Here is a 12,176-nt window from a genome sequence, read left to right as displayed (position 1 = left end):
GGCCCGGACACCGTCGTTCCCGTCACATTATCGGGAGACCTTGCTTGAATACATTTTCTTTTTCTACTCCTAACAAGATGCCACAAAGCAACGGAGGCGTCGCGGCTCTGAAGCCCGTGGGGTCACAAGATGGCCTCGTGTGCCCGGCATTGCATTTGTATCCCTTGAACGATACCTTTGTCCCAAAACAGATCAACCTGGCACCTCCTAGTTCTCGAAATCGCATTAAGATCGGGCGCTACTCTAACAACAAGTCTGTGCCAAGCCCGGTGAACGGATTTTTCGACAGCAAAGTGCTCTCGCGCGCCCATGCAGAAGTGTGGTGCGAAAATGACAGGGTGTATATCAAGGACGTCAAGTCTTCCAATGGCACCTTTATCAATGGCACGCGTTTGTCGCCCGAGTCACAGGAATCCGAGCCAGCTGAGCTTCACAGCGATGACGTCGTCGATTTCGGTATCGACATTCTGACTGACGATAACAAGGAAATCCTGCACCGACGCGTCGCCTGCCGCGTGTTCCTTGTAATTTCACCCGAGGATGCTCTTAAACTGCGCAACGACTTCACCAGCTTGTATCGCGGTGGCGTGCATGGAGGTACTTTGAGCAATGCGGGTCTGTGCCCTGGCGCCGAGGGGGGCTTCCGTCGTGGCAAGACGGGCGTCAACCTGGACCACGTATTGTATCGACTGCAGAATGAGCTGCAGAAAAGCAAGCTGGTAGGCACGGAGCTCAAGGCCCTGGGTACGACCATTCAGAACATCAACGAGACGTTGGGCGGCGGCGCTGTGCAGCCCCAAGACGCACCATTCCCCCAGCTGGTTCCCGCCAAAGGGACTACCGAAGAGAAAGAACGAGCCAACGCCTCCAGCATGGATGCCTCGGCATTTGCCAGCTTCGAATCCCAATTGGCAAGCACTCACGACATGCTGGCCGCCCATGTTGACAAGATCAAGAGCCTTGAGTCGACTCTCGCTGCTTATGAACATATCAAGGAAGAAGTGGCATCCCTCAAGTTGGAGCTGGAGCAGACCAAGCGCACTGTGGGCACGAGTGACCCACAGCATGACACTAAGGCGTGGGCTGCACTCGGCCTATCTGACCAGGTGCGGGTGATGCCAGATGGCTTTGACGATGAGGCGAGTGTCACAAGCACGGACACTGAGGTACCAGTGTTAGAAACGCCTGTGCCCGACCCTAGTCATGCGGCCCATGTGCCCTTGCCGCGTGCTGAAACATTGGAGCCCACCGTTGACCATGAGAATCTTCTTATGCGTATCGAGGCGCTGGAACAATCCCACCATGCTCAATCTCAAGCGTCCATGAGCCAGGCGTCGTCATCAGATACGGCAGATCTTTTAGCCCGCCTGGAGCGCCTCGAGAAGGCCGTGCAGACGCAGCCGCCCGTGGACGCACCACTGTCGCCGGAGATGATCAATCCGTCGTTGGCCGAGTGGCGTGCTACCTTCGAGCAGCGCTGGAAAGAACAGTCACAGGGCTGGGAGGCGGCGCAACAAAAGATTAACGATGCCATTGTGTATTGGAGCAACCCTGCCACACCGCGCATGGTTTCGTATGCCTGCCCAACTGTCGACGCGAAAGGGTCAGCGCGGGAAAAGCCGAAGCGGCACTGGATCTATAAGATTGTGGATCCAGCCTACCAAGCACTTGGTGTGACTTTGATCATGGTTGGCATGGCCGTGCCGACTGTGCTGGCCTACTCGGCGCTGAAACACCTGCTCCATGCTCTGGGCCACTAAGGCCTGACTCGCTGCCTTGTCTACACCATACCCCTCACCAACGTAGGCAGTAGGTAGTACTGTAAAGCCCCCATATACGCAAGTTTGTCAACACTAGATCATTCGGGGGAATAGCATATTTTGGTCTGGCTCTATGTACGCCAACGACATGAACTACGCTTGGTATGCGGTCCAACCAGCAGTAGCGACGTAGTATAAATGACGATCCGCTTACTTCTTCAGCTTCTTCGCGTCGATCTCCTTCACGTCCATACCTGAGAGCGTTAGTCACTGTGTGCACAACGTACCCGGCGGGAGCGACTGCTTCAGCTTCTCGGCCTTCTCGGCATCATCCACAACGAGGGTGTAGAGGTAGCGCGAGCAGCGCAGCTTGAACTTGGTCTGCACGTTGCGGTTGGCAAGCACTGTCTTCTTGATGCGCGCCATCTTGGCGTCAGGGCGGCGAGCGATCGCCAGGAAGTTCTTAATGTCCGTCACCTGCTTAGGCTGTTTGGTGTCAGCATCGTTTCCCTAACAACAAGTTTATGCACATCATGGTAGCAAAGGCGCTATTTTACCATGACTGTGCACACTCAAACTCACCATCCTGTCGATTCGCTACTGCGTTAGGGAAAAAGGCCCTAGGCCCCCGCCCCAACCATGGCGCTTCGAAGCGTCGCTAGCACGCGAATAATTTTAACACGTGATCAACTATATCATACACGTGATACATCTGGACGGCCTGGAAAAGGTGCGAGGCCCCAGTCTTCCACCAGTCCATCGTATTACGGCAACGTACGTACGGGCAACGCTTGCTGGACAGTTGCTAACTGCTGATAGATGGCGCCTAAGGTCCGCTCCGACAACCAGGAAGTCTCGCTCGGCCCCAACGTCGACGACGGCAAGATCGTTTTTGGTGTGGCCCAGTACGTATTACCGCAAGGGCATGATGTGTGCATACTGGCGGACAGCATCGCCCTAGCCGGATGTTAAGTGCGGAACTAACATACCCACAGCATCTACGCCAGCTTCAATGATACCTTTGTCCATGTAACTGATCTCACCGGCAAGGAAACCATTGTCCGTGTTACTGGTACGTACACAACGTCGCTCGAACCGTGCTAACACAAACAGGTGGTATGAAGGTTAAGGCCGACCGCGACGAGTCGTCGCCGTACGCTGCGATGCTTGCTGCTCAGGACTGCGCTGCTCGCTGCAAGGAGGTCGGTATCACGGCTGTGCACATTCGCATCCGCGCTACGGGTGGTGTGGGCTCGAAGACCCCTGGCCCTGGTGCTCAGAGTGCTCTGCGTGCGCTGGCCCGCGCTGGTATGCGCATCGGCCGCATTGAGGATGTGACTCCCGTCCCCTCCGACTCAACCCGCCGCAAGGGTGGTCGCCGTGGTCGCCGTCTGTAAACGGGTCGCTCGTGTCTCGTGTTCGCGCAATCCTTTGCGCTCCGGTACCGCAGTGTGCTACTCGTCATACCTGTCTTGTGTCTGTTACAGTCCATGGCAGTTGTACCAGATGGCACTTGGTCTTGCGAGACCGATTGTCATTATATCGGAAGCCTGTCCAATTGCCAATACAAAACTAGAACTCGAAAGAGGTTTTGATACGCTATTTTTGTGTGTTATGTAGGACTGTTCATCGGAGGCCCCTTTCACAAGGGGGAGCGCTATGGTGCTGATGGCGCTCTGGCCTGTTTCATTTGCTGGTGTGAGCGTTCATGCCGCAGTCATACCCGCTGTCGGTTTTCAAACTAAGATGAGTGCATCAGATGGGGCTGTTCACATCTTTACGTACCATCATGCGTTCCACCATCGTTCTGTTGCGTGAGTGGCTGTGACCTACCGTGTTTCGCCGTCCAAGTCCGAGAGTTGAGAGTCTTCCGGCGTCAATTTCGTGGTATCAATTTGAGGGTGGTGCGTGACCACATGAGGCCACCATTCGTTGCCATTTTCTTTTTCCAAATAGACGCTGAGCATTTGACCGTCATCTGAGATTAGGTTGCAGCACATACCGATCGTCCATGTACTACCATCCAGTTGGATAGGTCTGTATAAAGTGCCCTTCCAGTTAAGATTTGTATACATACCTCAACAACCACATTATTATGGACGAGAACAGACAAATATGTGCGCTTCAGCGTGACCTGGACCTGACGCGCGCGCGTTCCTGGAGGCACGGGAAACGACATCTCAACATGGTCCAATTTTTGGCCCCATGCGTATGGTAGAGACTCTTGCTCTTTCCGTATGCGCTCCATTTGTACTTGGTCTTCGACTCCCTGTTCGTCCCGCGAAAGTTGGGAGTACTCGTCCGCCGACAACGCAGACATCGTATCAAGGATCAGGTGCTACGACCAAGCCTTGGGCGCTACTATGAATGTGGAGGTCCGTCGACTACGCAGGATGAGTGCCAAGGACAGGGGCTGCTGGCGGCACCGTTGTGGTATCTGGTACAGGGCCCAACTCCGGCGGCTTTACAAAAACATAACTAAGTTGACCTCCTAGACCATAGGAGGACTGTATGTGAGCATCATTTAACGTACTGAGACGGCCGATGTTCGAAGGTACTTTAGTAACAACTGTTCCAAAATGTCGGTGTCATTATCCACTGGCGTTTGTAGGCGGTCCTTACAAATCGTAAGGTCCGGACTGGGTTCCTGTTCTGAATAAATGTGCGTTTGATTTGTTTCTTCCTCCATAGCGCGAGCTTGCCTGAGCATATCGTCACACGAGAAAGACGCGGCGTGAAGGCCAAAATCAAAGTGCAGGAGTCCGGTAAGCTGCCGAGCCAATTTTCGTCGCTGCGTCCTGTTATAGTCCACCTCATTCGAGAGTTGCGCTGCGGATATAAATCCAACGTGCCGGATCGACGAGGCGTCGGGCTCGGGACTATCGCCCCGATCCATGTTCGGCTCCACTGGTTCCACGCCGCTGCCGTTGCATGGGCACCCAAGCAGATCATGGGTGAGACATTTTGTCTCAGAATGGTAATTGAAAATGTCCCTCAGTTCTTCTTGTGAGAATGAGTCGCCCGTTGTATCATTGGTATCATTATCATTACTGCTGTCCATCAGTGCGTCACTGAGTCCGATCTTGGTGACTTGTCGCTGATAAATTTTCTCGTCCATAGATCCAGCTAGGAGCATTCGATATATATAGCATGGCTTTCTTTGGCCATCACGATGGATTCGAGCCATGGCCTGACGGTCGGTGGCTGGGTTCCAGTCACTGTCAAATAGAATAAGTCTGTTGCCCCCAATCAAGTTTAGGCCCACACCTCCCGACTTTGAACTTAAAAGGAAAACAAATGGATCAGCATCAGTCCTGTCGTCAAGCTGCTTGTTAAATTGATGTACGAGCTTAGAGCGCGCATCTGCCTTTGTACGCCCATCCAGACGTAGCGTAGTGAAGTTTTGCTGTACACAGTAACGTTGCAACATGTCCAGCGTAGTGGTATAATTCGACACAATAATGACACGATCTTTGGTGTGTTGGTGAATTGACGTCAGGAGTCGATGCAACACCATCATCTTGCCACTGTTGTGTAGACTGTTAGGGGAGGAAAGTTGCTTCTGATCCAAAAGTGCCTCCACGGCTCGCGCTAGTGCTTGGGCCTTGGATTCCGTCTCACGCGGAACCATAGTGAGATCTTGTCGAAGCAAGTCAGGTGCATTACAAAGCTGCCGAAGCAAAGTTATGTATGGAAGAAAATTCCGCACTTCGCTTAAAGCAAGTTGATTTGAAACAAATTCCGAACATAGGCCATAGACCCGTCGCTGGATGGGAGTCATGGTACAAAACAGAACCATCTCATATTTGGGAGGAAGATATGAATCGAGCAAGTCGGCAGTACGTCGGATGATAATGCCCTTTGTCACTGTTGCTAGCTTTGGTCAGCTCAATATACGCACCGCCTTGTTACGCGCACGTCCCAATCTCAAAGTTTCTTCCGAGCAATGTTGGAGGCGACTTCGCATTATCGGATCTTCGAAGATGCGCTTGAAGACAGAGTATTGATCAAATAGACCAGGGTATACAAAATCCACCATGGTGTAAAATTCGCGCAAGTCATTTTGGATCGGTGTACCAGTAAGTAAAAGTCGTCGGCGTGTCGGAAGCAAGTCAAAACACTTCGTAGTCTTTGTGTCTTTCGATTTAAGACGATGTCCCTCGTCACAGACCACCAGTCCCACAGATGGGAAGGCTTTGGCTAACTCATTAACACAGTTGCGCAAACGCTCGTAGCCAAGGATCAAGATTTGATACTGTCGCCCAGAGACAAAACGTTCCACTTCACTACGCCCATCACCTTCAACAGCTAAAAGTCCAACAGAGCTGCGGCCAACCCACTTGCGAAATTCACGCTTCCAATTCACCACTAGCGTTAAAGGGCACACAATGAGTACCTTTTCGACCGTGCCTGTAGTAACAGAAGAGAAATAGCAGTTTTGCCCTAGCAATGTCATAATCAGGGCAATGGTTTGAAGTGTCTTACCGAGCCCCATTTCATCTGCCAGGATGGCACCTTGCCCCGTAGATGCATGACCGTAATCCACGGAGGTCATGCCTGTCACTGCCTCATACATAAACTTTACACCCTCGATCTGATGTGGTCGCAAAATACGCGCAAGTTCAGGATCCAATACCACGTCTACCACAGGTAAACCTCGTCCAAATAATTGCTGATGCTTCATGCTGGGTCGTTTCATTACCACTGCTCCTGGTGCATTTGGATCATAGCGAGGATGTGGCTCTTGGATCATTTTTAAAGGCATGGGATCTGTTCTCTTGGTCAAATTAACTGGCGTTTTTTGTCTAGGTGTAGAATAAAACTGAGACGATGGGATGGGACGCTGCTGCAGTCCCAGCCTTGATCGTGGCGTATTCAAACCCCACCTTTCTCTTGAGTTTCCTTCTTCGTATGACCCTTGAAAAATATCAGCAGACGATGCTAGCATGCGTTCGATCACAATTTCCTTACCGCCAACATACAGTTCGTCGCCCTCCTGCACGTCACTTTTGCGGAAAGCAGCGTTTGTCACAATCATCGAACCATCATGGATCGAACGCAAAGAGCATGTAGTCTTATTTGCATGTAACATCAAAATGGCATCACCATCCCAAGTTTTATGTTTTCGTGTTTGAGGTGCTCGCCATTGACACAAATAGCTAGGCTCACTGGCACTCGGCAGTAAAGGCACAGGTTTTGACGGCAAAGAAGTAGAAGTTTTTTCATTATCCGAAGATTCTTCGTTTTCCTTCGACTTTCTCTTTAAAGGGGTATGGAACTTTCGCAGAAGCTTGCCTTGAGCCTCCTCAGACGAGAATGTCGCCATGACAACTCAAAGTGGTCATGCAGCAAGCTGCTGTTCTGTGCACGTGATGGCAGTTCACGACGCTTGGACCACAAGGTCCCAACTATAGGAATTCTAAACCAATGCCGAACTGCAGGCCTTTGCGACTGCCGTCGCCCTCCCGGATCAGAAGGGGGAGTCCGAAATTCAACTCGAGTCGAACAGGGCCTTGTTGGAAAAGTAACCCTGCTCCCACTGAGGCCGATGGTTGCCGCAGTTCGCGGAACGAATACAAGCCAACGGGAACACGTGGTTGAACCTGCATAAGCTGGCCCAAGTTAGCAAAGGCATGGAGTTTCAGCGGCCACTCTGGTCGTGTAGGGATAGGTGCGAAAAGACTTGCGCCAGCTGCCCAATAAGCATTGCCACCGAGAGAGTCCACTAAGGTAAGATGCTTCCCCACGTACGTTTCTGTTTGGGACCCAAGCTGTTAAGGCGGAACATGCGTACACATGTCGGTCCACCCAGCATAAACCTATCATTCAGATAAGGAGCTTTCCCATCCAGGGTTGCCATGAGACCTGTCCTGAATCCAAGCGACCAAGCCTATAATTAGTGAGCAAACGTACACAGCCTTCTGCAAAGGTATTCGAGACAGATGCTTGTGTCTCGGTTTTTAAATAGGAAGTATCGCCTCCTAGACCTGCATATTCCAATACAGACTTGAAATAAGAGCCCACCATGGTGATATACGAATTGTCGCGCGTGTCGCGCTCGATGGTATAAGAAATTGCAGATTTGATCGATGGCTTTGCTAGACGGCGGATGCTAATGGTGAGTGACAATATACATACGAGACAGAAGCTTCCGGAGATATATGATGGAAGTGACGATGACTAGCTTCGTAGGCTAGCTCATGACGTGTACCGCCAGGGGCTGAATACATCAAAGCAGAGCGAAGCATATGCTGCCCTTCGTGTGCACTGATAAAGTTTGTCAGATCGCGGTGTTGCGAAATAGCGGAGATATTTGCCCACAAATCAGGGCAGGCAAGCACAGGGGTAGTGAAGGAAAGCTGGCGTAAGAATGAGGCAACGCACATTGTAAGAATGTTTGGTCCGGGTACCTAATGTTGCACTGCCCTCCAAACTCTCTGCACCTCCAAATAAATTGCGCATTTTACCTTGTACAGAGGCTGTACCTTCACTGTTTCCAACACTAGTACTAGTCTTTAAAAAAAAACGACTGGCTGGCTGGATTCGAAGGACAACGTCCACCTCTTCAGCCTCATTTAGAACGGGTTGCCGAGCTGGCTCAAGTTGAACCGAAATATCCTTTGCAATGTCCATCCTCGAAATATCAGCGCTAAAAGCCGTTGCGGATTGGATAATTTCAAAGATAGTAGTGGGTTGGCCTGGCATTGGATATCGCGTGCGTTGGCCATACCTCCAATCCGCCAGCAGTTCCTCCGCTGCTGAAGGATCAACGTATGGACGACATACGGAAGCCATAAAACCATGTCTCGTGTTTTTCAGCCCTTGGATGCGTATCGCATTCAGTCTTAAAATTGGTACATCATCCAGGTTTAAGAGAGACTGCTGTAATAACTCCAAAGCCTTTGGAAGATTATGTTCAACGGGGCGCTTTTCTTCAACCGACTCCCTGGGGTTCTCTGAAACATTTGAATTGGTTTTGGACTGATTTTCTGTATGTGGCGGGACGAGTGAATGAGCTGCGTCGCTCATAACATCTTTGGCGCTCATGATGATGCCCTTGGCTGCAGGCCAGTGCGTTAACGACGCCGCCCACATGTGCTGACTGTGTCCATACCACGTGACACCTGTGGAGGAGAAAGTTGGACGGTGCCGCGGCTGCTGTCATCTTGCGCGACACGGTGTGTCGTGTCTCTGAGTCAACGCACCTGTGCAGGCGCTGCCAGGAGGCGAGCGCTTGCGAATATGTTCATCTTGTCAGAGATAGAAGTATGTGATGAAGTACTTATTTAAGGATACCATAAAGGTGGAACCAAAACAATTCAATAAACCTGCAGCAAAAGCCATCACGGAGCAAATAAATCTGAAGTATGCAAACAAAGTGAGTTGTGTTGCACTTACAGTAGGTGTTGCAGGATGTGGGACTATGTATCTGTGCTCATGATATCATGGACGCCAGCGAGGGCCGAGTCCGCTGGGGTGACGGATGCTTATACTACACTGTACTGTTTCGCCTAGTGGTCTTCAGGCCATTTAATAATGAAGTACTGGTAGGACGCATATCCTCTTCGTCAAGTGATGCAATACGTGTTTCGATGGGATTCTTTGATGATATATTCATCTTGCCGCATTTGCTCCCGTCTCCGTGTGCTTTCGACTACCAAGAACAGGCCTGGTTTTGGCTATTGGATCCTGCATCAGATGCACATGTAGCTGATCCCTTGTTATCTGCACCTGAAGAGCGGATGTATCTGGATATTGGAGAAACCATACGATTTGCTATTGAGTCAGATGAATTTTATGACCTTGAACCTGGGCCCGCCGTGGGCGAGGGCAAGCTGGGTGAGACGCCGAATCATGTGGGCAATATCCCTGGAGCTCCTGGCTCAAAAGGATCCACTGCAAGTTCTGCTTACCGGATTGTTGCTACTATTGCAGGACAAGGATTGGGGCTTGTTTCATGGTGGGCAGGGGCCGAGCAAGTCCCAGTAGAATGATCTGCATTTCAAGTACCTTTGCTACATGGAAATGATCCGAGTTCTAAGAACAGTAAGCCCAATATATATCCCTCGCAAAATGAATAACAGTTGCCATTATCCCAAATGACCCGTAATCAGCCTAGAATAAGTTCAAGGCAGTGATTTTGGTGTTGAAAGAGTAAGAACAACTTTCGCAAACTTCATATTGAGATCATCGTGTATTGAGCCAGGATTTGTATCGTCGGACAAGCGAGCAGGTTGACCAAGTGAAACTTTAGAATCGCTTGACACATCTGGCGAAGTATCCTCTTTCGGCATGAAACCAAGCGTCTTTTGAACGGGTGACCCATGAGGATGAGGTACAGAGCTCTCCGATTTCGAGGAAGGCATGACGGGACCTAATGCATCCATGACACTAGACTGTGATGAAGCCGATTGCCGATCCATGGAGATAGCAGGACTTATGGTCGAATAAAGCTGAATGTTTCCTAAAGGTAGTGCAGGACTTAGATGCGCTTCATGAGGTGGCAATGATTTAGGTGGTTGCACGAACTCTGAAGAGGAATTTGAGTATCGAGAAGAATGCTTCGCCGAATGGCTTTTGGTAAGCGGTGGCCTGCTGGCGGTGGCTCGGCTTCGTTTCGACGCTCCAGGAGTACCAGAAAAGTCCGGTTTCGACGCTCCCGTGACCAAGCATTCATCCGAACGCACAGGTGAAAGAAAATAAGTATAAGGATGTTTGGGTTCCATCTCATCTACCCCATTGCTGGACACTGATCGTTCAGGCTTTAAGGTAGATGTGGGTGGGCTAACTCGGATGCTTGGATGACGCGTTGGCTTTGACGCTCGAAATTCTTGGTTCTTAGGTGCGTCTGCAGCAAGAGAAAGTCGATGATCGTCCATGCCTCCATATGTGTGTGAATTTGACCGCCTCCGGAAAAACGTGGATGTAAAAAGGGGAGATGAATGACCTGGCCGGTGAGGCGGTGTACCGTGACCCACTGTAAAATTAAAGTTTCTGGGCTCCTCTTCCGTAGGAGTTGTTGGCAGTCGATCCATACGTTTCTTCCTTTCTAATTTTCCAAAAAGCTGATAGGAGGTTTGAGGCTTTGCTAACAAGGAGCCGCCCCCTAGATGTACCTGGTATTCCGATACTTCTTCATCAGAATCCGAGGGAACAATGACATAGTCTTCAATTTCAGGGGGAATCTGTGTAGTGAGATCTTCAGGGGGAACATCCTTAGGAGGGGGCTTCGACAGTGCCAGAACAAAATGATCCTGGTGCTCAATAAGGAATTCAATCACTTCAACCGCAGCCAGATGCTCATCTTTCGACCCAAGATGTGGATGACTGAGGATTGATGGTTGGAACACGATGGCTAGGTTTTGCGCAGTCATTTTATTCTTGTCAGAATTGTTTTCGACAACAGCCAGCAAATCAAGTATATATAGAAGTAGATATTGGCTCGCTTGGGGAATAGAAATGATGAGACGACGGTATTGCTCAATTTTGGAACCCTCTTCAAGATCGCGCTTGGTCATAACTCGACAGAATTTCCTGGACATACTTCTTGGAATGATGGGTTCCTGAAAATTAGAATGACACACATACAGGCATTTGAGTCAAATAACGTCTTAACAAACCAGCAGCGTCGTGCACTGTGTATGGAGACCAATCAATAATTTTTCCATACTAAATGTAAGCAAGACACGGTCATACGAACATTAGGGGGTGTATCAAAAATATCCTGGAGTTCTCGTACTCGTTTTTCAGAGCCACCAACACGAAAAACACCCTCTACATTCAATCCTGACCTGTTAAAATCACCCAACATACCATGTTGTTTTAAATAAAGACCTGTTTTGGCCACAACCGCTGGTATATAGCCCCAAATATATGGCTCTCCATTAACATCAGCCAAACGAATGGGAACGCTGGAGCACTTTAAGACATGATGCAAAGGTTGTCCAAATATGGATCCAGATGAAGGACTGTTCAATGAGAACTCTGGTCGCTGAGGCGATATCGCACGCGTTCCGAGCGACGGCCACCAAGTTTTAAAACCGCCTGAATTTGATGATGCATCATCGGCTCTTGGGGAAGCCATCCTACCAAAGACGACTTGTATGCCCCAGTATGGTGAATTACGTTAAAAAGACAATGCGAGATCCTTTAGCACAGGTACTTGTCGAAGGTGGCTAAAAGAGGGCGCTCTGCGCGTCTGCAAGATAATGATGCATGCAATAGGAGTGAAGCAACGCAGTGATCTACTTTCACTTATTAGTCCGGCCTTAGTTGACTCCCCGGATTTGTCCCGCGCGGATTAAATTTATTCGCTTGTGCATACATACATGCTTGGATTTGGTATTTTTGAAATTTAATATTCCCTATGCGTCAAGCTGGGCACCTAATGCAGTTGATGACATGCAGGCTATTGAC

The 12,176-nt window shown here is 50.0% G+C and overlaps 6 protein-coding genes and 1 pseudogene across 7 annotated transcripts; 3 read left to right on the top strand and 4 right to left on the bottom strand.

Moving 5' to 3' along the window:
* Positions 1-77: 77 nt before the first annotated feature.
* On the top strand, positions 78-1,760 carry MSY001_1393 (uncharacterized protein; the record flags this gene model as incomplete). The annotated part of the gene is made up of 1 exon (XM_018883193.1): positions 78-1,760. One exon carries the CDS (start codon positions 78-80, stop codon positions 1,758-1,760), a length of 1,683 nt encoding a protein of 560 aa, XP_018739977.1.
* Positions 1,761-2,027: 267 nt separating this feature from the next.
* On the bottom strand, positions 2,028-2,345 carry MSY001_1392 (uncharacterized protein; the record flags this gene model as incomplete). Its single annotated transcript, XM_018883192.1, has 2 exons — positions 2,028-2,270; positions 2,343-2,345. The coding sequence occupies 2 exons, from the start codon at positions 2,343-2,345 to the stop codon at positions 2,028-2,030; spliced, it is 246 nt and encodes an 81-aa protein (XP_018739976.1).
* A 234-nt stretch (positions 2,346-2,579) lies between these two features.
* On the top strand, positions 2,580-3,157 carry MSY001_1391 (uncharacterized protein; the record flags this gene model as incomplete). The annotated part of the gene is made up of 3 exons (XM_018883191.1): positions 2,580-2,665; positions 2,756-2,832; positions 2,874-3,157. 3 exons carry the CDS (start codon positions 2,580-2,582, stop codon positions 3,155-3,157), a joined length of 447 nt encoding a protein of 148 aa, XP_018739975.1.
* Positions 3,158-3,589: 432 nt separating this feature from the next.
* MSY001_1390 (uncharacterized protein) lies at positions 3,590-4,080 on the bottom strand (the record flags this gene model as incomplete). Its single annotated transcript, XM_018883190.1, has 2 exons — positions 3,590-3,811; positions 3,838-4,080. The coding sequence occupies 2 exons, from the start codon at positions 4,078-4,080 to the stop codon at positions 3,590-3,592; spliced, it is 465 nt and encodes a 154-aa protein (XP_018739974.1).
* Positions 4,081-6,002: 1,922 nt separating this feature from the next.
* MSY001_1389 (uncharacterized protein) lies at positions 6,003-6,513 on the bottom strand (the record flags this gene model as incomplete). Its single annotated transcript, XM_018883189.1, has 3 exons — positions 6,003-6,068; positions 6,157-6,170; positions 6,246-6,513. The coding sequence occupies 3 exons, from the start codon at positions 6,511-6,513 to the stop codon at positions 6,003-6,005; spliced, it is 348 nt and encodes a 115-aa protein (XP_018739973.1).
* Positions 6,514-9,033: 2,520 nt separating this feature from the next.
* Positions 9,034-9,754, top strand: MSY001_1388 (uncharacterized protein; the record flags this gene model as incomplete). The annotated part of the gene is made up of 2 exons (XM_018883188.1): positions 9,034-9,138; positions 9,173-9,754. 2 exons carry the CDS (start codon positions 9,034-9,036, stop codon positions 9,752-9,754), a joined length of 687 nt encoding a protein of 228 aa, XP_018739972.1.
* Positions 9,755-10,006: 252 nt separating this feature from the next.
* MSY001_1387 lies at positions 10,007-11,354 on the bottom strand (annotated as a pseudogene). Its single transcript has 2 exons — positions 11,349-11,354; positions 10,007-11,323 (listed from the first exon to the last, which is right to left on the bottom strand). Coding segments are annotated over exons 1-2 (1,323 nt in total).
* Between the last annotated feature and the right edge of the window lie 822 nt (positions 11,355-12,176).

Source organism: Malassezia sympodialis, genomic scaffold (assembly GCF_000349305.1).
Source record: "Malassezia sympodialis ATCC 42132 genomic scaffold, msy_sf_5, whole genome shotgun sequence".
NCBI classification, from domain to species: Eukaryota; Fungi; Basidiomycota; class Malasseziomycetes; order Malasseziales; family Malasseziaceae; genus Malassezia; species Malassezia sympodialis.
Note: the sequence above shows the minus strand (reverse complement) of the source record. Positions and strands in the feature narration are given on the sequence as shown.